At 32.8% G+C, this 27,303-nt stretch overlaps 1 protein-coding gene across 5 annotated transcripts in view; it reads right to left on the reverse strand.

Annotated features, from left to right (window-relative positions):
* Window positions 1–5,738: 5,738 nt before the first annotated feature.
* LOC126737741 (NPC intracellular cholesterol transporter 1) overlaps window positions 5,739–27,303 on the reverse strand; it is a 107,199-nt gene continuing 85,634 nt past the window's right edge. For 4 of the 5 annotated variants that reach the window (XM_050442758.1, XM_050442755.1, XM_050442757.1 and 1 more), the window contains 2 exons: window positions 21,007–21,355; window positions 5,739–6,655 (listed from right to left, as the gene is read on the reverse strand). In XM_050442758.1, the coding sequence (XP_050298715.1) occupies window positions 6,477–6,655; window positions 21,007–21,355 (528 nt within the window). In that variant the 3' untranslated portion in view covers window positions 5,739–6,476. Of the gene's footprint in view, window positions 6,656–9,326; window positions 9,407–21,006; window positions 21,356–27,303 lie in introns of all 5 variants that reach the window. The other variant, XM_050442756.1, reaches the window with a different exon arrangement.

Genomic DNA, 27,303 nt, shown 5'->3' on the forward strand with positions numbered 1-27,303 from the left:
AATAATTATTATATATATTAATTCACAAAAAGTTACACGTAGCTGAACATCTTGATTGTGAAGTTCTTGATGCAACTTAATCTGATATGGGTGGTATTTATATTTCCGTGTTGTCCGGTTTACCGTTGTCTGCGAAACATTAGAAAGTAAGGCTAACCTACGGCTACCAATGTGGGGATCCTCCTCAATTTGCAAAAGAATTTCAAGTTCTTTACCTTCATTTGCCACCCTATTAGCAACATTACGTTTTGGCAGATCCACGCTACCAGTCGTCATAAATCGGTCCATAACAACGCGAAAACTGCGGGAATCGGGTGTGCGCCGTTGAGGATATTTTTCTCTATATAGCCTTTGAGCTAGCAGACAATTTTTATTTGCTTCACCCAAAACAAAAATCATATCAATAAATTCATTTCTTGAATAATTCATTTTTAATATTGAAAACAAATATCTAAAAAACACCTTAAAACAAATCTAACTATTAATCTCTAATTAACTAATGTAACTGTCTTTTTGTTATTGAGATTTTTTTCATTTGTTTCCACGGCGCCTTGATGGATACATAAAAAATACGAGGTGCTTCAAAACTTTAAGTCGGCATTGTCAGTTTTTACAGGAGAAAAACAGAAAAATCCATGATATCTCAAAAACTGTTAGATATAGAGATAGGACATTATTAATAAAATTTATAGGCTCTTAAGTAAGCTATTAGATGACATGAAAATATACAGGGTGTTTCATTTAAAATAAGAGAGATTTTTATATTTAAAGTTGGGCAAGTTTGGCCTTTCAAAAAAAACTACCTGTATAACAAAATGAATAATTTTACATAGCACGGATATCAAAGTAACTTTATTTTACTTCTGATGATAAAAATTAAGTCTGTATTCAAAATTTAGGTGCTAAATTTTAATATTAAAGAGATGCGTGCAAATTCTAAATTTTTAACAAAATTCGATTTATCTCCTAAACTATTAGTTTTTGGCATATTAAACCATTATCAAAAAAGATTGGTAATTACGCAAAGAATTCAAAAATGTTTTGCAATACAGGGTGTTCCATTTAAAAAAATTAACTTTTGTAGTGCCCTGCTTTTTCGGAACACCCTGTATAGTCCAAAATATTTTTAAAATGTGAAGAATGCTTAACCAAATAATAGTCCAGGAGCACGTCATCGATAAATAATATCATCAATGCATAATACTACTCCGCGCTTTGAAAAACTCACCCTGTACATGAGATTTTGGATTCTTGAAAAATTATGCATGTTGTCTGGCGAGTTCATCAGTCTCTAGTAGTTGGACCATTTTCTTTTACTAATATTGCATGCAGATTAAAAAGTGCCGCATCCAGGTTTAGCAGGTTGAACAGTAGCAGTGTTGAACTTCAAACTTGTCGGGGAATATAGTCACTCTGTAATGTTTCCTCTTAAGCAGCAGGATCTTAAACCATAGCACCGAGAAAAAATGCAAGCTTGGATGGGAAAACCACTACATGACATGCCTTCCATGTAGTGGTTTCACAAGGTCCAACAAAAGTATGTCGACATAACGGCGTCGAACTACTGGTTGACTTCGGGGCAGCTTTTCCGCAAAACTGAAGGATTTCTTGTGGCTATCCAAAATCAAGTAATACCAACAAGAAATTTTTTAAAGTTTGTCGTAGATGACCCGACGGCACAAAGTGACAGATGTAGGTATAGATGTGAGACAACGAAGTCTATTCAGCATGTCACCGGTGGATGTCAAACTTTTGCACCAACGGAATATAAAGAACGACATGATCCAGTTGCAAAGATACTACATCAAGAGCTCTCAAAAAAACTAAACCTCTTATCAGAAGCCAAGGTGCCATATTATAACTATAAGCCGGAACTAGTTCTTTAAAATGAGCAACACAAATTGTATTGGGATCGTACTGTACTTACAGACCAACGAGTAAGTAACAATAGGCCTGACTGTACTTGACTTCAATAAGAATGCTTGGGTCTGATCATTGGTAGAGGCAGCAAGTAGCACTAACAGATTGATGTCCTCTCCAAGTAAAATTGCAGTATCGCGCTCAAGAGATTTATCTCTAAACAGGCCATTTTACAATCAAAGTATCACCGTGCTCGGAAGCTTAATCACATAAATTCCCCGAGCTCTCCAATTGCTTTATCAAAATGCCTATAAGTCTTTCTGTGTTTGCGTAATTTTTTATAAAATTGTCTTGAATCATTGCAGCTTTTGTGCTCTCGTTAAAGTCACTAAAAGCTACGTTTTTTTTTTTTTTGGAACGACGATGTCTCTCAAATGATTTTGTGCTATTCTCTATTGACTGGGATATCCGTGAAAAATAATGGAAGTTCTAGAGGAAGGGTATTTTTTCTTTACATACGTGATAAACCTGTCAGTAAGTATTGTCTGATTTCTCTTCCACCTGGCTGACCTTGCGCAGCAAGAATCCGGCATCGATCACGTAGAACACATTCTGTCTGTCCGGCATCTGTAACTTATATAATGGCTAGAAATTGTGGTAGAGAACAGATTTATTATTTTTGTCCATTTCCACTTGATCGAAGACCGACACTGGATGTTCAAGTCTTCTTTCCAGAGCTAAGTAATACACATTCTTTAGTAGAGAGTAATGGATTTATCTTGACATTATTGCCGTTTGATTGAACGGCCGAGAACATTCTGGACAATGGCTTTAGGGCTTCTTTACGCTGTAATGTCAGCGTTCCAAAAGTTATTGGTTCGCACTTCACGTCATTTTAGTAACTTTCTTCAGTAATGGCAGACCATCTCGTGAACAGTTCATCAGTTAGTAGGTTTTTCATATCCTTTAGTTTAAAAAACCTTGCAACAGTAAAAACTAATTATTTCCTTTTGAAAAGTGAAAAAAAAACTGCGTTTTAGTGACTTTGGCGCCCTCTAACTTTGTTCCCGCAGGTTTTATAGCTTTGTTACACGAGGTCAAAATACATTTGTCTTATCCTATAAAATTTTCTTATCACGGTTTGGCCGGAAAGTTGAATCAGAAAACTTTTTGGCGGTTCTCAAAAACGGAACAGAGGGATACACATCCGTGAAATTAAACTTTTCTAATAAACCACTAATAACTCCCAAAGTATGAGAGCAGGAACGCCCTTTGTGATTCTAGATTAAAAGTGCTAAAGAAATTGGGTTGAAATACCAGCGAATAGTGAGCTAAATTATTTGGTAATAATGAATATTTGATCATCATAATGAATATATCATCACTTTACAAACATCACATATTGTAGCAAGACTCGCAAGTGTAAAAACCATCCAAAAAGAAGCTGTCCTTAATCGAAGAGGACTCTACAAGTACACGAAAAATTGTGCACCAACTAAATTGAAATCATGAAACTGTATGGCAGATTTTGAAAGATCGTAATTAAAAATAATACGCTCAATGATTTTTCGATAGATATTTGAATTGGAATTATTAGTGATCACTTGATTAGCCTCCACTTCCTTCCCCCCCAGACTTAGCGGCGGAGGGTACCGACAATTCTCCGAATTTGAGCTATCTGGTTTAATTGAGGAAATTCCTAGAGAGCGACGTCGCAGGTGATACATGCATGACGGTGTTCCGCCACACTTCAGTGTCGTTGCGCGAGAGTTCCTAGATGATAATTATCCAAATCGGTAGATTGGAAGAGGAGGACCACAGCTATAACCGCCTAGATCACCCGACATTAATCCCCTTGCTTTTTATGGGAACATTTGAAATCATTAATATACAACTGTAGTCTAATGGGTTTTAATATTTATATACAGGGTGTTCATTTGAAAACTTCCCACCACGGATTTATTGAAAACCACTGTTTAAAAAAAAACGCCGAAATACGTCAAAAGGTTTGTCAAGGGAGACAACTTTCTAACCTAAAATTACTTCACCCCCTTTCACCCTCTGCCCACCAGGGTCACCCTCTTAAAAATTTTAAATGGCAAGGGGTATCGAGTAATAGCTTGTTTAAAAGGTCTTTCGAAGTCTTTTATTTTGACATTTTGTGACCGATTTTTTTCAATCGGTCGATTCGTTTTCGAGAAAATTAGAAAAATTTTTGTTTATCTTAATTTGTTCAGATAGATAACAAAAACATGAAAATATCAGTTTTTATTTCAATAAGTGTTGAAAATGTTGTCCGTTTTTGGCCAAACAATGATATATGCGATGTTCAAATTCCTGACGGACACTTTCAAAAACATGTTGTGGGATATCATGGCAGCTGTTAATGCGTTGACGAAACTCATCCAAACTTTCAGGTTGGGGAGTAAACACAATAGATTTTAAATGACCCCATAGAAAAAAGTCTAACGGCGTTATGTAAGCGGATTGATGGTATTTTCCAACATATCCAAATAAATGTCTCCATTTAAATTTCCGTTAATAAATAATGGCCCAATCACTTTATTTTCTAAAATGCCTGCCCATACATTAATTTTTTGAGCTCCAATATCTACAGTTATGCTTATTAACAAATCCATTTAGATAAAATGTGCATTCATCGCTGAAGCAGATATTCTTTACATGAATAGTATTATCATTAATCGCTTCAGTCATTTTTTTCACAAAACTCAACTCGCCTATCGAAATCGTCTTCGGTTAACTCTTGTAATATTTTCATTTTGAATGGATTAAATTTATGAATTTTGGTAACTGTGTGAACACAGCCTAATAAAATACCAGTGGCAACAACAATTTTGCGTAATGAAGTATTAGGATTTATTCCAAAATGACCCAAAACTTCAACTTGAGCGTCTTCATCCAAAATTCGTCGATGATCACGTTTTTTATTTGCAATAGATCCAGTTTCAGTAAACTTCGTAACAAGGTCCAAAACATACCTATGCGAAGTTATCTTCTCCGGATGTCTGGCGTTAAACGTGACGGCAGTTTGCCGAGCACATTGATTTTGGGCACCATAAATTAGAATAATTTCCACTCTTTCGGCTAGTGTGTAAACAATTTTGGAAGTAAAATCTTCAATTCAACAAATAAATTTTCACTATTCCAAGACTGTCACAAATGTAACTGACGGCAAAATAAATTTATTATTTTCCTTAGCAACTATAAATAACTAAGCAGGTATAACAATAAATACAGTTCGCCCAGGATATCTCTGTTGATGAAAAGAATGCGGAAAAAAATTCAAGTTGTTATTTAGTTTTTTCCACGTCTAATCTTCGGAATTACTGTTTATGTTGGTAGTTTCCTTTTTAAATTATAAACGAATTGTAGATTTGGCAAACCCTAACGGGCAACATTTTGAACACTCATTGAAATAAAAACTGATATTTTCATGTTTTTGTTTTCTATTTGAACAAATTAAGATAAACAAAGATTTTTCTAATATTCCCTTTTTTTCTATTTTTAACGGGAGCCGGTCGTGCAACCGCCAACGTTATCTTATATCGCCTTATCCCCATTGTAAATGAATTTAAAAAAATTGTTTATCAATAATTCTATTTTTAAAAACGTCAAATTGGCGCGAGTAACGTGCAGAGTAACCAATCAGAGCGAGGTTCACTTCTGACCAACAGCGCCGAGGTGACTACTCTGCGAATCCAGTTATCGTTCAATTCTGCGTACGCGTCACCTCATTTGAAAAGCGCGGAGATCAGTCTCCTTATATCGAGTCTCCTTGTTTTTGCTCAAGCTTTTATTAACTAATTTTTGAATAATTATTTCCTGTTTAAAAGAATAATTACGCAATAAAGAAAATCTTATTACAAAATACACAAATGTATTACCTACATACATTTCAGAAGATCTGTACAGAATTTCATATTCCTTATTTTATTAAAATTATAGTTAATAAAGAACTAAATATTATACAAAAAATAGATATAAATATACAAATTCTCTCTGTGGAATGTGGACGCTACATCGAAATCCAAAAATAATACCATTTAAAAATTGTTATGATAGTTATACAAACACCCTGTTAAAAACAGAAAAAAATACCATTGTGCGCATTAACTACTTAAGCTCTACCTCCTAGCCACCTTCAAGCAATACAAAATATTTCTTCGCAAGTATTGTTATTAGTAATAAATCTTTTCGGTCTTAAATGCAAAAAAAACATTATTTACTTTTGAGAGTAACATAAAAAAATAAGATCTTTTATCGCTTAATAGAACATAGTGAACAATATTTTAAGCACCAAAATTAACTTAAGCTACAAACGTGACGCTTACTCTAAAAATTCCCATTTGCACTCACTTCCTGGAGAGAAAAAGAAGAATATGATGGTTTAGTCACCGCCTAATTTTCACTCTTATATTACAGTATATTATTTGTTTAAATATCACATGATTTTCTCGAGGCAAGTCAAGGACACTGACTTCAGAATTTATGAAGGCTTGAATGAAGGGCGAATAGTTTACAAATTACATTAGATCCAAAACCATCTTATAAACTTTAATTGTAATATTTTAGTGAAACAAGAATAAATCAAAATTTCAGTCGCTAGAGTCGTCGGCATCGACTTGCCTCAGAGTGTGGTAACCCTTCCGTTGAGCGGACGTAGATAACGGCTGTAGGAGGGGCGAAGTGACAGTTGGTTCGCTTGGTCCCTCCAGAGTGCACAGGGTGCGCTGCCCCTGCGTTTTAATTCTCTCCCCCTTACGCGTCATCAAGCCTGAAGAATACGAATTGTTTTGTTAACACTTAATTGGATATGTAAGTTGCAATTAAATTTATAAAGCAGTTAGTAGCAAAATAGAAGAATAGCAAAACAGAATCATTTAAAATCTAGTATCTAAAAGTTTTATTTAAATATATTGGTAATGAAAGTGTTATTGCTTTTGTACAAATCTGGCAACATGCACAGTTTCAAATGGTATTTTTTGAGTACTTAAAGTAAATAATTATTATTTTTTTAAATGAAGTGCTCGCATAAAAGTAAGATACATTTTAATTCCCAAAGTAATTTGGCTGTGAATTTTTTCAATCCAATTACATAAAATCATTATCGTTGCTATTTGCAATTGTCAATTAAAAAGCCTGAAGCTGCTTCAAGAAGTTTCACATTTTGTAAAAGTATTTTAATTAATTTACGAGATATTGCAAAGAGCAAAAAAATGCAGGCGATTGAGCCTAAATTCATCTACATAATTTTCAGAGGATTTAGTTTTAATGCGATTTACTTAATGATGAAGTATTGCAAACGGTAGTTCAGAATTATTGGAGGCTGGGCGCTCGTAGGATAAGATTTAATATAAGTCACAGTCTGTATAATAAAAAAAAAAAAAAAGTCGCCACTTAGTTTTGCGAAAACTTAGAAAACTTCTAAACTTGAGTATTTAAATTCCTGTAAAGACAATTTTGGACTATGCCATGGCAAGAAGAGGCAACAGTTCCCAACAATAACCTATTTTATTTACATAAGCCTATTTACAATTTATACAGTATAAAAACTAAATTACTGTTCGTTAGAGGAAAAATTCATAAAATATAATTAATGATTTTTTTTTAAGTTCAATTATAACTTATGGGTAATGAATGAATGATTGAATCAAAATAAAATATGTTACATATAAAGATGTGTTACAGCAACAAACCGAGTTTTGTCCCACAACACAGCTCTTACTTCGACCAAAATTATTAAAACTTCAGCATAAATTTCATCCATTTTTACTTAATGAAACATTTTTACTAATTTTCTTTCTTTGGGTGGGCGTAAAATTTACGTGTGCTCGTAACCACTCACGGGAAACAAAGTCAGTGGCAACGTCGAAAATAAAAATCGATACCTTTCCTGACAAGTGAAAGATTCTTCCTCTACACCCAAAGCAGACAAATGTCAAGTCAGATACTCATAAACAATGAAAGCAAAGAGAGCAGCCTCCCATAAATCAAAAAATCCACGTTGCGATACTAACACCGCCACTTGTAATGAATGTACCATTTCCCTTATTATAATGAAAATTAAATTAAATAGAAAAATAAATTCGTATTAAATTATGCGTCTTGTTGTAATTAGGTCGAAAAAAAGGCTCTTTGATGATCAAACCTATATTCAGTCTACATTTTGATCTCTGTGAGATCATTTTCGTTTTAAATATTATAACGTACAATAAAACACGAAAAATAATCATTTAAGAAACTGGTGTGTTACTTTCGGTAATGTTATCGTAACAGTATAAATTATTTTAATAACATCTGCGGGGCAAACTTTACCAAACGCAGATGCTCTATATTATATAGCCCTAAGATGGTCTCTATATCTGAAATGTCATATGACTGTTTGATGATCTAAAATTTTTCGTATTTCTACGTAAATCCAGCAAAAACATTAAAACTTGAAACATTAATTTTCTTGAAAAATACGCCGTATCTATTATCTTGTTAAAAAAGACTCATTACAGAATAAAACTAAAAACGGCGTATCTTAAAATAATAGATGATATTTTAATATATTAAATCTCATTATAATCTGTTATATTATAATTAGATATAAGATCTTTCAATAATCCAAAACAGTAATATAAAATTAGATTTTTTATTAAAATAAAGAATAGCAAAATAAAGAATATATATACAGTGCGACTTTTAATTTTCCTCCCCCCCCCCCTCTTATTTTTGAATGCGTTTATATAAAAATTTGAAATTTGGCACACATCATTAGCAACCTAAATACTCTGTTTGGTCTCTAGCTCATTTTGCAAAACTTGACAAATGGCGCTCCGCCGCAAATTTGTCAAGTGAAAAGATAAGAGGGGGGAAGGACAATTAAGAGCCAAACTGTATATATTCTAACAGTTGTAATTCAAAATCACTCTCATGGTGACGTAATGTCCAAAACCTACTCAAATTAAGTGCTCAGAATATTATATCTTGTATTCATTGTACCCTGAATCAAACAAACAAAACCTTTGTAAAAATATCTAATTATAAACCTCACCGAAAATTACGCATTTTATCTACAAACACAGACCCGAAAAAGAAAAACGCAATGCACCACTATTTAATCAACGCTACTACTCTACAAGTGAGAAAAAGCAGGAAAGAAACTACTGTGCAACAAAGGAAACAGTATTGTAAATATAAATGGGTAAATGAACATGGAAAATCTGAAAATAATGCAGGTCAAATGTTGCTCAATGACTATAATTATTATTATAAGTAACTCAAAAAAAAAACAAATCATAAATTAAAATTATATGTTTGCTTCAAATTAAAAGAAAAAACAACTTTTATCTATAAATGAGCCAAATCAACATTTAATCTATTGTATGTCAATGACAATAATTTGACCTATATTATCTCCAACCACCCTGTATAAAAGGGAAAAGACAAAAGATCCTTACTCTGCCGAAATGCGTTTCCTGGAAATGGTTTCCGTTTATATTCCTGTGCCTGGCCAGTTTCTCTTTGTTCATCGGACTCCCTGCGTTTACAAAATAACATTTAAAGATTACCTTCTTAATAACAAAAAAAGAAAATTCATAGTTTGGTTTTGATACAAAAGCAAAAATAACACACAGCCAAAACCAAAAATGTCACACAAAAAAGTTTACAGTATGGAAAATTTCTTTTAAATCCGTATTTTAATTATAAATACTGCACATACAGTCGCATGCAGAAGTGTCCGGTCAAGATCATTTGGTGATTAATCGGTGTATATAACTGATGCGATGAAGAAACATAAGTATGTCATCATATCATTTTTATTATACAGTGCTTTCAGTTCAAAACAAACCAACCTTAATAAATTTACCACTTAATAAAGACCAGAAATGTCTGGGAATAATGGATATTTTTGATCCCTATTTATTACAAGTTTCTGGTCGAGTATGGAACTACATCCATGCTGTCATTGACATGGTGTAAAAAAATTCGGAGGGTGATAGTACTTTTAAAAATGCATATTAATATTAAGGGCGTTAGGGGAACCAATGTAAATAATTTTTGTTTTTTTTTAAATTGTAGGCTTAAAAGATAAAATTTCGAAAAAAATCTCTAGTGATACTGAAAAATTATTTAGAAAATTTATTTAGAACGGGTTTTCCGATTTTGCAAAGGGAGGAGGTTGTTTTGTGAATACCTTTTTTGAGATTTATTTTTTCGCAACGTGAGTTCTTTTTTTTAAACTACATACTTTTTCCTACAATAAAGGTAATCTAGTTGCACTTGCATATCGCCCAGGGTGATGGTTTTCGAGAAAACTAAAGATAAAAAGAGTTTGCTCTGATGGATTAATCAACGTAAACCTATGAAAGTTATGGTGTTTTAAAAGTAATCAAGTAGTTAGTTATTGAATATTTATTGGACAAATCGCAATTTCATGATTTTTGAAAACATCTTATAGCTTTAAAAAAATGAAATAAACCATATACCAAAATTCCTTGTTATATGCATACTTATTTGATTCATTGAAGATATGCGCTTTTATCACTTTATTTATTTTGCATGTACGAAAAAAATATATTCTGGTTCAAAGTATTTTTGACAGTTTATTGTTGTTGAAGTGTGCGTAAATGTAAAACTTGACAAATTATGAAATACATATTTGCGTGAACTGAGAGATATGCATTTTATTTATAGAAGATCGAACGGAAACGGTCTTTGGGCTAGACGCTTTTATGTCCAAAAATATCCAAATCGCAGGGCACCTGCTCAACAGTTATTTGCGAGAATTCTTGACGTCTCGTAATTTGACGGTACGTACAGCTATTGAAAAGCGCATTTTAACACATATAAAAGATCACGTGATATATGTAAGGAGAATTGCAGCGCGGGAGTCAAAGTTGACCTACCAGCCTACCAGCACTTGGAGGAAGCATAGAGGCAGTTTATGTATTTTATGGTGTATAAGCTCATTTTCTGCTAGCGGTGAGGAATTATTTGAACCAAGTTTTTAAGAGGCTTTGGATAGGACGTGGTGGTCCACAGGCTTGGTCAGCAAGATCACCAGATCTTAATCCACTTAATTTTCACTTCTGGGGCTACTTAAAAAACTTTGGTTTACTCAATGCCGATTAATACTGAAGACCAAGTAAGGCAACGCATTATTAAATGTTCCAATCAAATTCGTACCACACCAGGGATATTCCACAGGGACGCACATCGTGGAGAAGAAGAGCAGATGTCTGCATTGAAATGAATGGTGGTCACTTTGAACATTTACGATGAACGGATTAAGAAATACATTATTTTAAAAGGAAGTTTTGATAATTGGTTTATTTCGTTTTTTAAAGCAACAAGATGTGTTAAAAATCATGAATGATTTGATTTTTTAATTAATTATTCAATAACTACTTCGTTACTTTTGAAACGCCGTAACTTTCATAAATTTATGTTGATTAACCAGTGAACAACCCATGAGAGCAAACTCTGCTTTCAATTTTCTCAAAAACCATCGCTCTGGGCGATGCGCAACAAGAGAACCTTTTTTGTAGGAAAAAATACGTAGTTTTCAAAAAATTAACAACCAGGTTGCCAGAAAAAATACTTTAAAAAAGTTATTCACGAAACAACCCCCTACTTTTGCAAAAACTAGTTACCTTTACAATTTTCCAAATAATTTTTCATTTGATTTGGGGCCAGAATTTATGACAGAGGATTTTTTTTTTTAATCTTAACTCAGGGAGTACTATCACCCCCTGATTTTTTTTAACATGTATAAAGAAAAAACACAGTAATTGTAGAATAAACTTTAAACGTAACATTTTGATCAATTCTTATATTATAATATAGCCGTACCCTCTGCAGCTAATATGGCGAAGTTTGACAACTTTATCTTGGGAGATTTTTGACCTATTCTTCTTAAAATTGTCTCCATAAGGCAGCTCTATATCTATTGCAGTTCCTAGTTTTAGCCCTTGTTCACTCTAAGATGAGGATTTTTTTGCTGAAACACTCTTAAAGGATCAATGCTTTACATCATTAGCTTGCCCAATGCTTTATCTAGGCCGCATATTTTGGCGAACATAAGGTAGCATTTTTAAGGATAAAATATTTCTATAAATAGTCGATGTCATAGTGCCTTTAAATTTGAAACTTTCGAAGATCTGATATCGAGAATTATATCTAGTCATGTCCACAGTTTTTTGCAAATTTCCAAAGTAATTCATTTTTATTCCGCCTAAAAAATCACTTTACTCCCATCTTCAACAGTACAGTTCTGCTGTTTTTTCGATGTATAATCTAGACTTCTTCCCTTTTTTAGCAGAGTGCTCTTTTTTAACTCATCATTAAACAGTCCGAATTCCACCAGTGTGCCTGAAACAGTACTTTGAGTAATGTCAATCAAATTTTCTTTGACTAACTCACGTTTTATTGCTGCAATATTCTTTTTCAAGCCTCCGACAGCGTTTCTTTTAATTACTTTATCGAGATAAATATTTGATTTTCTAGGTCTCCCGAGATACGGTTTATCTATTACAGTATTCGTTACCATTAGATTTGGCTATTTCTAAAGTACTATCTATTTCACGAGAAACTTTTCATGTGGTGTGTAACTTAATTATCACTTTACGTGTGTCTAAGAACGTGCTTTTGCGGCATCATGGCAAGATAATGGTATACATCCGTGGCCCATAACGTAAACAAAACAAAGCGTTTCACGACGATTTGAATAAATGAACATTATTATTTTAATTATAAATATTAATCAATTGTTACATATTTTGATTATATGAAAATGCTATACGATGACATAACTATGTTTCTTTACCTTTTATACATAAACCGTTCACAAAATTATCTTTGGCCGGACAATTTTGCATGCAACTGCAATAAAGAGATATTTGTTTCTATTAGTTTTAAGTGTGGTTATGTACTTTTTACATAGCTCATTTTCTTAAAACAAGGCTTTTAACAGAGATTGCAATGAGATAAGCACCGTTTTATTTATTGAAAAAAAAAAATAAGTACGCAGAGTAAAATTATTTTGCCTTTCTACGTCTAAGCAGTATTTAATAAAGACTATATGTAAGAGATATATGTAAATCATATGTAATGGTAAAAACTTAAGATGACAAATATTATATGAAAACGTGATCTGATAGGTGTAAAAAAAGTTCATTTAAAGATATTTTGTTCCATTTTAACTTAGGCATTGAAAAGATTAAAAACAAATCTTAAGATTAAACCATATTAATTTCAACACTTTTAAGTACAATAGATGTGAATCATAGTAATCAATCAAGTAGTAGCAAAAACGTTTACCAACCATCAATATTCTGTTTTGCGGTTTATTTGTCAAAGGTGCCGCTGCAAGGTTCCACCAGCGGCACCCTTAATGATAAAAGAAATCGCAAAATAGGTTATCGGTGAAGGGAACCAAAACAAAGGTACTTAAAATAATAAAAATTTAGAGACTAAAGGCATTAATATAAAATTTGTATATATAAATGATTGCTATAAAATGAAAAAATTCTAATTGGTAGATATCCATCTAATATATGTATACTAAATGCAAAATTCGGTAGTTGACAAAAAATGCAAAAGAGATTTTATTTCACATTTTGACAGACCACACTGATATATAAAAGATCCCAGAAAACCGTCAAAAAAGAAATCAACATAGACTTTCCATAAAAGATTTGATTCCCAACAATAAGGAAACATTCCGAGTTTGTAAAAACGATTTTCTCGGAATAATTCTTTTTAGTGGAGGGGATGGGGTTAAAAATAAAAATGTCCATTTCACGGAATTAATGAAGCAATTCATTAAAATTTTGGAAAGCAAAATAAGTCACTATCAAAAAAATAGAACAACTCGTGTGTTTTGCCATTCAAATTAAATTTTCAAAAATTAATCAAAATATTAAAAAAAATTATAATATAAGCTTTTTTACTTAATTACCCTTTTATTCGGTTTGAGGCGAAGTTGAAAGCAAACACTAATGACAAAGCTCATGAAGTAATTTGCGAACAACGTGCCCATAAATTGAAAAGTAAAGCATTATATGAAAGACTAAAATTGGACACAGCAGATATACAAGCTTTTTTCTTTTAATTGCCAAATAAAATTTGACATTGTATAAATTGCCAGATCAAAGTGCATATATTTTGCAACATATAAATTTTTATAATTTTACTATTGACTATGGTTTGTGGCAACTCAATAAAACACAATAAATACAATAAAACTTTCTGAAAATACAGTATTATCCTAGGTTCGGCTAGAAACTGAATATTGTAGAAATTGCAATGCTATTGCTTCAGCTATACATGCTGAATACATGTTCGATTTTAGGGAAACAAACTACAAACAAAATTTTACTTTTTGCCAAGGGATGTAGGAGACAAAATTTCTATTTTGTACAGTTATGGGGATGCGGGCAGAGCGAGTTGATTTAAAGTTAATTGAAATTAAAAAAAAAAGTGTGATAAACAATCACTATGAATATCAACAGATTATTCAAAATCATTCCACGGTTTTTAGGCTTTTAGATTTTTAGACTGGACACTTCTTGATTGGAAAAATTGTAGTTTTCCAAGTATTAAAAAAGTCCCCCAATGGCATTTTAATAAAAGTAAACGCTTCGTGTTTACACGAGAGGGCAGTAACACTCTATTAAAAGAAGTGTTCATAAATCTGATTTGAGCGTGTTTAAGAGTCAATTGTACAGAGAAGAAAATTCTTGTCTCGTTTTAAGCCTAAACAATTCCTACTGCAGTGCCTTGTATAAAAAGAGAAGAATCATTTTAGAGTGGTCTAGGCTAGCAATCTAGCATTGGAATTTTAAAAGAATCTTCAAAATGCATCATAATTACAAAATTAGAATTAGCAACAAAGAGGAGCTGAAGGAGCTAATAAAATTAAGATAATGAAAATGATAAATATGTGGTCGTTGACAAATATGAAAGACAAAAATGACTTAGGATCTAACATGTTTAGGGACTTTTGGAAATTATTGGGCGCATTTTTGCACTTTTTTTTAATGAATATAAAGTGTTAATTTTTTTCTTAAAAATGATTTAAAATATGTTTTGTTCTTTTTCCAATAAACTTTAAAAAAAAAAATAAACACAAATTGAAAAGACTGAAATTAGCTTATCTAGTAAACATTTTGCCAACTAGATAACATTAAAAATACATTTTTCACAGATTTTGCGCTTTCCGAAAAATGGCTTTAGTTGCAAATATCGAGTTTTGCATTTAGTATACTCATATGAGAAGTGACTAATCCTACTGCTTTTAATGCGAATATTAAGAGGATTAAAATAAGAAGGAAAACAATAATAAAGAGATCATCTTAAAAATTGTATCATTAATAAACATTTATAATTTTTGTAATCGTAAAAAATATGTTTTAAGTAAGATTTTAATAATTTCCAATGCGTTAAAGCATTCTTGCAAAGCCTAACTTGAAAAATGCGATGTCGAAGCGTAATGTCTTTCTGAAAAAACTCAAAAGTTTTTTGGATTTCATTTATCTCAGGAATAGTGGTATTTTTGCAAAAATTTGTAAGGACAAAAATTATTGGAATCATCGTTTCTACGTTCTATAACTTTTCTCATTGAGTCGACTTGCTGCGATAAAAGGTACAAAGAGCAGATGGCACCAAACAAGTACTCAAAAAAGTTTTTTGGCTTTTTGAGCTAGACATTTTTTTATCGCAAAAGTGTCAATGAGAAAGTTATCCGTCTCAAAAAACCTACAAAATTTATCTAAACACTTTTCTTGGCCGAGAAACCGTTCATCAGTTATAGCGTGTACAGGGTGGCCAACTAAGAATGCGAGGTACTGTATCTCGGAACGTAGTCACCGCAGAGCCGCTCGAAAATATTATTACTAAAACTACCCAGAGAAAAACTTTATATTTTTTAAGTTTATAAGGAAAATATTTTTTTAAGTTTCTAAAATGACCGCTAAGGTGCGTAACTGCGATATTGAATCTAAAAAAATTAAGTTCTTGTCAATTTTGATGTATTAACCTAACAAAAAAAAACTTAATCTTTAAAGTAGAGGACAATCTGAAACTTTTTTGTTTATATAATAATTTTTGTATAGTTTTTGCTGAATCTCTGAAAATAAAGGTGTGGGGAGGTATTTAAAGGTTTCCGTAAAAAAACACCCTGTATCTTAAACCTAAAATTTAGGCCAAAGAAAATTTTATATGAAAATCCTATACTTAATTTTTTTTTGGCAATTATTAGCAGAACATGGAAGGAAACTATGGAAACAAAAAAAAAAATTATCAAAACATAAATATACCTCAAATTGTCAATAGTTTCGCTTACTTTTTGTATAATTTTGTCGTAATAATGCGTTTTACGAACGATGAAGCTGTGAATTTGCTGGCGGTTTATTTTGAATGTCTACAGTGAATGAATGAAGCCAATGGTAGTTTTCGACATACATTTCAACGGCAACGAAAGAAGAACCCAAGAAAATATTAACCACGTATATATTCAAGGAAATCCTCATGTTAGCATAAGAGCATTATCCCTTGCGCTTGGCACATCGCGAACAACGGTTCAAAATATTTGGAACGACCATAAGTATGTTTAAATGACTGTCACAATGCTGACTTATTTGAATTTATCTAATATTTATTCTAATTTTTACTAGTAAATTTAATTAATTTTAGAATACACCCATATCATGTCGTTTTGCATCAGGCCTTAAAAGAAGAAGACTTCGATCGAAGGTTGGATGTTGCGTATGATTCGGGAAAATAGAGAATTTTTATTCAACATTCTTTAGACTGCTTTAGCCACCTTTAATAGCGACAGTAGAGTCAATCTGCACAATATCCAACGGCATGGTCTGCAGAAAATTCGAATTGGTCACGTGCAGTCCAGCACCAAGATTGTTGGGAGCTTAAATGTGTGGTGTGGTATACTGGGAGGCAAATTAGATTCCATTGTTGCTGGAAGATGCGCTCCACATATTTTGCCATTGCTGTGCGAGAGCTCATTTAATGCAGTTTTTTAACAGCGATGGATTGGAAGAGGAAGTCTCTTTCCATGGCCTTCACGATCACCAGATTAAACTTGTCTTGATTTTTATTTATAGGGTCGAATAAAGGACATCGTATCTCAGGGTCAACCTACGAGCAGAAAAGATACGAAAAACCGGATTCGCAAGTCAATTAGGAATATACCCAGAGCCGAAATTGAAGCTGCAGTTCTGTCTACCCATGAGAGGGTTCAAGAATGTATAGTGCGTAATGGTCAACATTTTGAACATGTATGGAGGCATTACAAAACCTTTCTTTTAAATCGGTCCTTTTGAAGGCCACAAATTATTATAAAAGAAATTTCGAGAAAAACTAATTTAAACATTCGAATGTTAAACAGCTCTCTGGCGGCGACATGTGAAACTAGCAAAACTTCGAATACTAAAACAGTGAAAGCCCAAAAATTGTTCTCTTTAAAGAACACGATTGTGTTAAAGTCGACTAAGCCATTTCTAAGATAAATACATGTTTCGGGAGGAAAAGGAAATATCTTGGGAACATGTTCAGAAGGTCAAAATAAGATAAATTAACCCATATAATTTAATCCGATTCTCAACCGTTTCTTTTGTAAGATTTTAAAAACAATACAAGCAAATACTAGTAAAAAAACAAAATTTTTAAAATGTTTTCGAAAATACCCCCACCAACTTCAAGGCAAGCTGCAGCACGTTTGTTAAGTGCTCGTGTTGCACGTTTAATTGCTTGGGGATTGTTTTTAATAATATTTGAAGCATTAAAAATTTGATTGTGGAGTCCTTTACGGTTTTTACTGGTGTTTCGTACACTAGAGCTTTTATTCATCCCCACAGACAATAATCCAGTGGAATTAAGTCTGGTGACCTCGGTGGCCAAACTTGAGGTCCTCTGCCAATCCAACGATCAGGAAACCGATTATCTAAGAAATTACGCACTCGGCGACTAAAATGAGGTAGGGCTCCATCGTGTTGAAAATACATTCGGTATCGAACAATTAGCGAAACATTATCCAACATGTGTATTAAATGGTCTTCCAAAAAGCGTAAATATGCTTCTCCAGTAAGACGCTCATCTAATACAAACGGAACTAAACAACTGGTCGTTCAGCATTCCACACTACATGTTAACACTGAATCGATGTTGAAAGTTTCGTTCAAACGTGGAATGAGAATTTTCATCTGACCACCGATGTTCATTGTGTCGGTTATTAATTCCATTGCAGGTAAAATGAGCTTCATCGCTAAATAAAATGTATTTATGTAGGCCTTGATTTTGTTGGATCCATTCGCAAAATTGAACTCTTAAGCCATAATCACCCCCTTGAAGATGTTGAATTGGTTGAATATGGAAAGGCTTAAAACTGTTTTTTATAAGCAACTTTCAAACGTCCACAAGTGATGCTAATCGAAGTTACAAAAGAACTTCGATTAGCATCCGCCTCGTACTAACACCCGGGTTCTCTTCAGCGATATCCAGAACATTTTCTTCATTTTCCACATTTAGTCCCGCCACTCGTTCAGAATGAATTCTTACGCTTGGAAACATTCCTGTTTCCTTTTGCAAAAACTATCTGAAAAACTTTTCGATTAGGAATTCTTCGATTTGGAAAACGACGTCGGTATTCATCAACAGCACGTAATGCGCTACCATTACAGAAACCATACACGAATATCATGTCAGCATACTCCCTATGGGTGAATGTGTCAGGCATTACGTAATGGAAACTTTGCCATTTTCAAATTGAAACGCTCAGAATCAATCAAACTGATAACCATATTTGTCATTTAGAAATACAGAGAACGTAATTATTCCAAAAATTTACAAAAAAAAACTTCAGAGCAGATTATTCCAGAAACGGTTAACAAACGGATTAAAACATATGGGTTAATTTATCTTATTTTGCCTTTCTGAATATGTTCCCAAAATAATTCCCTTTCCTCCCGCAACACCCTGAATATAAGTGTTTTTTTTTTAAATCTTTAAATACTCCACCACTTTTCAGAGATACAGAAAAAATTGTCGAACAAAAAAGTTTTAGATTGTCTTCTACTTTAAAGATTTATACTTTCAAGATAATATTTTTTACCGCAAGCCCCTGCGATGAGTATTATGACCATTAGATTTGGCATGTTAAAATCAAATTCTTTCTTACTCCAAATGTTTAAAAATGTTCTGCCAAAAACCTAACATTTCCGATATAAATAGAATCTAAAAAACTTTTAGAGTTTTTTTAACTTAACCCCGTCAAAACGGTATATTTTTTCTTACAGATTTACTATACTATTTAGTGAGTTTTGTAAATTGAAACATAAGATTTAGTAATATTTTTTATAAAACGATACTGGGATTATGTGAAAAGATTTTTCTATATTTTGATTTGAATTAAATTATGCTTGTTTTATTATGCCTGCCTCAAAATTATTTGTTTTTAATAAATTATTAGTTATAAACGTACAGTATCGGACAAAAATTAAGCGACGCTATAATATTCCTAAAAAACTTTGTGACTGTACCTCGTAATTAGGAACAATTTTGTAGTATCAGTACATACCTTTGTTAATCGTATTTAAACATTCTTTGCCTCTTGTGATGAATAGCAAGAGATTAGTAAATTGTTGTATGTTTTTATGCATTTTTTCATGGACAAAAATAAAGCGACTTGATCGATATTGTTCATAGCATTAGTAGATAAACATCGGTTTTGGTCGGTATCAAATCTATATTTTGTTTAAAAATGCCTCGTGGTAAAAGTTTTTCTATTGATCTTTAAGAAAGAATTATTGCATCGTATAAGATGGGAACACCACAATACGTAATAAAACAAGAACTAAGGGTTTCAAAATCTGTTGTGTCGAGGACCATTCAGAACTATCGAATTAGAGGAAAAGTAGTTAACCGAAAACAGACGGGTAGACCGAGAAAAACTTCAAAGAAACTGGATAGAATATATAAAAGGATCTTTAAAAGAATATGCCACTACGTTTTATTTTCCAACACGACAATGATCCAAAACATACAGCAGAATGTATAAAAAAATGGTTTAATGAAAATAAAATAGCCATTCTTAAATGGCCAGCCCAATCGCCCGATCTTAACCCGATCGAAAACCTGTGGGAAATTGTGGATAGGCAACTTAGAAGTAAAACCTATAAAAACAAAGAGTACATTTTTGAAGAAATTAAAAATATATGGAAAAATATTGATCAAGATATAATTGATAATTTAATTTCTTCCATGCCTCAAAGGTGCCGCCAGGTAATCGCAAATAAAGGCTTGTGGACTAAATATTAAGGGCGCAATCTGATAATGTTTTCTTTTATTTTTATTGTAAGCGTCGCTTAATTTTTGTCGTATAGAAATATTTAACTTTTCTTTTTCTTTTTATTATCTTGTTTATACAGAAGAATTTTGGTATATTATGTAATAAATATATGTTTATTAATGAGTGTATTTGTTTCATTGAGTTTTAATTCTTCTTGCGTTTTTGCTTTTTTAATAAAAGAAAAAAACTGTATCGTCGCTCTATTATTGTCCGATACTGTATATAACCAAGTCATACTTTATAAATCATTATTTGTAAATCATATAAAAATCTCATGCTTTATTATAGAATCTTTTCATTAAATCTGGGTCTGGTCAACTTAGGTCTTGGGTGCGGAAATCAATGTATTAACTTTCCAAAACAATAACAAATCTAAATCCAAAAAGTTAAAAAGACAATGATAAGGTTTCGCCTACTTCCCCTCTGTCTTTACTAGAGTTCGACCCAAATTAATCCCGAGTTGTGTCGCGTACTGCAGTCGGTAAAGTATCGTCGTTCTAAGGCAATTGCCGTGATTTTATACTGAATTTTAATGAAAGGGTATTTCCGGTACCAAAAAATAAATTGACCAGTCAGATGTCCATACATGCAACAGAAAACGATTTATTTTATTTACTTTAGATGAACTTTTTAGCTGTTTGTTAGCAAATTTCTATTCGACTTTGTAAAAGCGATATTTAGGTCTAAACTTTCTAGATAAATAGTCTCTATCTACTTTTACATAAATTTAATTCAATTACTACTCTAGCTATCAGTAATTTAATGTAACTCACCAATAAAACTTAGCAATACAGGTAAAAACACCAAACCGTGTGCAGCTCCGAACAACACAATACCCAAATACATCCTGAAGTAAAATACTTTGAAAATCTGTGATTTCGCAAAGTATAATACTATAATTCCTCCAAACTTGGTCAGTGTAATTCCAGAGAATATGGAACTACCCATTTTGGTTAACGCATCGGCAGCCCTCTCTACTCGGGTAGGTTTCAGAGAAACTGAAAAACTGTGCACCAAGTGAGAGCAGAACTCTACTGAGATACCCACGGCCATTACTAAGTTCACTAACGATACCGCATTTAGGGTTATATGCCACCAATACATAAGACCACCCAAGTTTACCTAAAAAGAAATTATACTTTAATTTTTTAATTATACAGGCAACGAAAGTTATTCAAATTGTACGATAAATGGTCCGGATAAGGCAATAAAGTTCGTCTGAATTAATTATACAGATTGTTGCATGATGCCGCAGCCAAAATTAAGATTTCACGGTACTAGGTTTTGATTTCTCTTCAATTTCACCATAATGATGTTTGCTGTCTGTTTTAACTACCTAAGTAACTGTCCAAGTAGATTTTATTTTCAATGCTAAGTGTTTATAAGTAAATGTGAGTTTCAATGTGAATTTTTCAAAATATGAAAAATACGATATGTTGGAGTGTTTTATTTTCTGTCATCGAAACAAATCGGAAGCTAAAGAAATTTATTTAAATAAATATCCAGAAAGACCACAACATGTTAGAGCTATGTTTAGGCGGCTAAAAGACAACCTTGAAACTTACAAGCAAGACACCTTGCTAATGTAAAGAAAAACTTCCAGATGAAAATAAACAAAATTTGGTAATGCAAAGCGTGGTTGGGACACCTCATACGTCTTTACTTCAAACTGAAGCCACAACCGGTGTATGTAACGGCAAATAATAATATTTGAAAGCATCATAAATTTTACCCCCCATTGTGAACGGTCCTGCCATAGACTCTAGAATGGCAATGCGATTAGAAGAGTGGCATTTTGTAAGTGGTTTATTCAAAAAAATAACGAGATACCAAGTTTTCATTAAAAGTCCTTTGGTCAGATGAACGCCAATTTACCAAATGTGGAATATTTAATCGCAAAAGTAGATAATTATCGACTAATCAGCTTATTATCGCACTTATACAGGTTCTTCCTACCACACTGTCCCGGAAAACCTGGGAAATCTGTCAGATTCAGGTAAAAAATAATATGGAAGTTTTCAATAAAAAAAAATCCTACAGACCCTCCCTACGAAGATACGGCCCCTTAAAGGCGCCGCTGGAAATCGGTTTTTCTTAAATAACTTTTGAAGTACTTGGTATAATTTAATAAAAATTTTACGTGATCAACACTACTAAGGACCTCTTAAAACTTAAGTCCTTAAAACACATTTACCTTATTTATTTCACCAGGGGCGGACTAGGTCGAACATTATAATACTTAAATTTTTAGCACCCTCTATGATAAACTCTGAAATAATAAATATGGATGGCTTGAACTAAAGAAAATGCACATTGTTTATTATCGATAAAGTAATTTTGGAGAAAAAAAATAATTAAGGAATCACTGGTTTATTTTAATTAAAAAGAACCATGATATATGTTCTTTTTTTCAGCAATGCAACGGTTATTCATACATGTTTTTAATCCAAATATGCCTAAGAGCAAAGTTAAAAAAAAGTTTTGGTGTTTTTACATAATATTTGTAAAAATGGCAAAAGAAAGTGCTTTTGGTTAGAAAAATATTTATTCTTTCTTTTCATGTACAAAAAAATGGTATATAATATATTGGACGATACAGAAAAAAGGGAACACCTAATAACTTTTTTACCTTTTAAGATAAACAAATGAAATTTGGTATATCGATAGAATAGTTATGAGAGCATCTTTTGACATTCTATTGTTTTCCATCACTTCCAGTTGAACAGGAAGTAACGCTAACTTTTTTATTTTAAATGGTACAATTGGTATATTATTACGTATTTTGATGGAAAATAATATTCTGAGAATAATGGTACTGCATTTGCTAATTTTTGTTTTATACTCAAAGAAAAAATCAATTTTTTAAATTTTAAAATGGGGTGAATGCATTAAAAATTTTAAATTTTAATCAAGTAATCACGGAAAAATAATATTCTTTGTATGTAAGTCAAAAAAAATGACTTAATCAATAAAAATAGCACAGCGGGGTTAAATTTAGTCAATAACAGGGGACTTTGTAATGACACGCCTGCTTATTTTTTTTCAAATGACTTAACACATAATATTTTGTCGAACGTCATAGAGAATACAAGAACAAATTTTTCAATGCAATTAAAAATTTAAACTTTGAACGCATTCATGGCACCCTATTTTAAAATTTAAACAAACGATGTTTTCTATGATCGTTCGTTTAAAAATTTCATTGTATAAAACAAAAAGTAGCAAATACATAATCATTGTTCTCAGAATATTATTTTCTATCGAAATACGTAATAATATATCAAGTGTCCCATTTAAAATAACACAGTTGTACATGTACTGTTTCAGATTCAACAACTTAAAATGTAACATCTCTGTTGTTTGAATAACTGTCGCATCGCTGAAAAAAAGAACATATCATGGTTCTTTTTAATTAAAATAAAACAGTGATTCCTTAATTATTTTTTTAGTAAGGAATCACTAATATTTTAATAATTTAGATAATGAACAAGAGTGCCTTTTCTTTAGTTTAAGGTTCAAGCTATCCATATTTATAATTTCAGTCTTTATCATACAACCTAGTCCGCCCCTGCAAAAAGAAACAAGGTAAATGTGTTTTACAGACTCCGTTTTAAAAAGTCCTTAGTAGTGTTGACCACGTAAGATTTTTATTAAATTATACCAAGTACTTCAAAAGTTATTCAAGAAAACCCGATTTCCAGCGTCGTCTTTAAGGGGCCGTATCTTCGTAGGGAGAACCTATAGAAATTTTTTTTATTGGAAAGTTCCATATTATTTTTTTATCTGCTACCTGAATCCGAGAGATTTCCCACACTTTCCGAGACACCCTGTATAAAGTGCTTACATAAATAATACCAAACCAGTTGACGAACAACATGGACTCCTATCAACCAGTCGAACAAGCGAGATTCCGTAAGGATATCCCTTACGACCACTAAAGAGCACTATCGACCACCTACGGACACTTCGTAATCTTATTGAAAAAGCCAAAAAGTATAATATAGTACTTCATTTAGCCTTTGTCCACTGTCAGAATTCTTTTGATTTTATCGAAACTTCAAGCAAGAGCAATTCTGGAATCCGTAGACAGCGCAAGGCACACAGCACGTAGACTCTTGACACTCACGCCTTATCAAATATATCTACAGATCGTGTTTTCGTTCGTTACTTATAGGAAACCGCATAGAGGCGAAATTTTGCAACGTCGCGCGTGTACGAGTGCCTGCGACAGAGCACCGCCCCGGCCGGCCCGAGGACGGGATTAGTAAACATCTGACTTTCGTGGGAGCTGCGTCGTTTGGCGAGAAAATGTCTTAAAATATTACGCGAAAATCCAGGCATTTTTAAAATATTTATTCTAATGCGGGTTTTACAGACATGACAATGTGTAAAACTCGCATAGAATTGTAATCTTAAAATGTTTAATATGCTGTGTTTTGCATAATGAAAATTAAAGCGTTATTCTAATAAAAAATAAAAAATCAACTCTGATAAAAATATAATAATCAGAAATAAAACTCTAATAAACAAACTTAACAACATATCATTTTTTAAGTAAAAGGCTCAAATAAACCGTCTTCTTTCGCTAAACAAAAACTTAACCTATCGTAAAAGCTATTTCGCACCTCCAAAAGAGTTTCAGGTAAAATGGAATTGGCACCTTCGACAATTTTATTTCGCAACTCCTCTAAATTTGTTGGCCTACTAAATTCATGCTTGTAAATGGTCTGCTTAAGGTAACCCCACAGATAAAAGTCATTTGGAGACAAATCTGGAGATCTAGGAGGCCATTTAATATCGTCAGTCCCACTAATAAGGCGGTTAGGAAAAGTATTTGTTAAAAATTCTTTAACCCTAGCCGCGTTATGAGCAGGACAGCCATCTTGCTGAAAATAAACCGATCCCAGGTCTACATCAGGTAGGATTTGAATGGCAGGAAGAACTTGGTTTTGCAGCAACTCAAGGTACTTTTGGGCGTTTAAAGTGCCATCAATAAAAAATTACCCTATAACATTGTCGCCCAAAATACCTGCCCAAACATTCAATTTCTGAGGATACTGGGTACAAAACTGAAAACTTCTGTGCTCGTTTTCCTGAGACCAATAACGAACAATGGAAGGATTGTGTTTGCCATGTAATGGAAAAGAAGATTCATCAATAAACAAAATATTTTTTTTAAAATATTCGTTTTCATTTGCCTTTTCCATCATGGTTTCACAAAATTCCATTCTTCGCCACTGGTCTTCAGGAAATATTTCCTGAGTTTTTATATACTTGAAACATTTGTACCCATATTTTTTCCAGATACGAGCAACAGTTTTATTGCTCATTCCCAGTTCCTCTCCAACACTTCTAGTGGACCGTGTCGAATCAAGTTCTAGGCTACTGCAAACCATTTCTTCCCGCCGTTCTATATCCTGGACCACTTTAACAGGTGGTTTTTGACGTTTTGTGTGGCATTTTTTACAATCTTGAAGACAAAAAGATGTCTCAAAATTTGTAACCACATTTAAAACCGTTTTTGCACAAGGAATCGGTCTATTCTCAAATGTCACTGAAAAGAAATCTCTACATTGTACTGCCGAATTGCCTCCATAAAACCATTTAATTAGTTGAACTCTTTCGGAAGGGGTATAAACCAGCCATAGTGAAAAAAAAACACGAAAATAACGCTCAAAAATAATTAATGTAACGTGCAGTAACACAGCAAAGTGAGGTCTGCTGACTCCCGGTTGAAAAAATAAAAACGAAAAATTCCGCCGCCTGCAAGCCGCAACCAAGCGGTGTTGCCATTATTTTGGGTAATACGTAGCTCACGATAACACGATCTGTATAATAACCATGTAAAATGGATTATGATAAAATGAATTCCACCCATGTAAAAATGGATTATGATTTAAAAACTGACCGGGACAACTTGACTGGCAAGAACACAGGATTATTATTGATGGAGTACGTCTAAACCATTTAGGAGACGCGATATTGTGGTCATTGCCAACACTAGCGAAGAGCTTAACTTAACATGCTTTGGAAACTTCATCGAACATCGTTACAAATTGGGCAAATGAACTTAAACAAAATAAAGATCATGAGTACAGAAGATATACAGGTAACTGTTAACCACCAACAGTTTGGCAAAGAAAATGAATCTTCTCAAATTACAAGAATAGGCCTTTCCTAGACAGCTTTCGGCAAACTAGGATTTATCCTTAAATCTCGTGAATGTCCTATAAATTTAAAAAGGAAACTGTTTGACTGCTATGTGATGCCGGTGCTCACCTATGGCATCGGGATAACGGCAATTACCCGCAAATTTGCCAATAGGCTGGAAACCAATCAACGAGCAATGGAGAAGGCTATGATAGGAATCACTTTAAGGGATAAAGTTCGCAACGAGGAAATTCGTAGAACTAAAGTAACGGATGTACTAAGTCTTTAAGATATTTTAAGATATTCATTTGGCGCCCAAGAGGAACCATTGGTAGAACTCAGAGACGATGGCGAGAAAACGACTCATATGAATAAAACAGAAGCACATGCTTTTGCTTCAGTTTTTTGAGATTAACACATTGCGCTTTAATGCAACAAAAAAAGACAGAGGTAGAGTAAAAGCATGTGCTTTACTTTATTAATACGACCCAATATCAAAAATGTTGCAGGAAGAAATTGTATCCGGACTGCTAGGGATATAAGAGTGTGGAAAGTTTTGGAAGAGGGCCTACATTCAGGAGAGCATAAACACGGGCTAAGAAGAAGGCTAAATTTTCTCATCGGTAATGGAATGTTTATTTTTCCACATAAAAATTTTAATAAAAAAAAGTTTTAGGTTTCAATTATTGATTGTTAATATTTCTTTAAGACATCTCATAATTCCTCTCTACGCTACTATTAAAGCTGTTTTAATAATTTTATTTGTAAAGGTAGTGCTTGTGCTGCAAAAGTGGAATATGAAAGACGTCCCAACTGAAGATCACCCAATTTTAAAACGGTTTTAAGAATGTTTGGATGCTTTAAAGAACATGGTAAATTTCCTACAGTAAAATATGAACATCAAGAAATATGCTATGTAG

Source organism: Anthonomus grandis, chromosome 6, assembly GCF_022605725.1.
Source record: "Anthonomus grandis grandis chromosome 6, icAntGran1.3, whole genome shotgun sequence".
Taxonomy (NCBI): domain Eukaryota; kingdom Metazoa; phylum Arthropoda; class Insecta; order Coleoptera; family Curculionidae; genus Anthonomus; species Anthonomus grandis.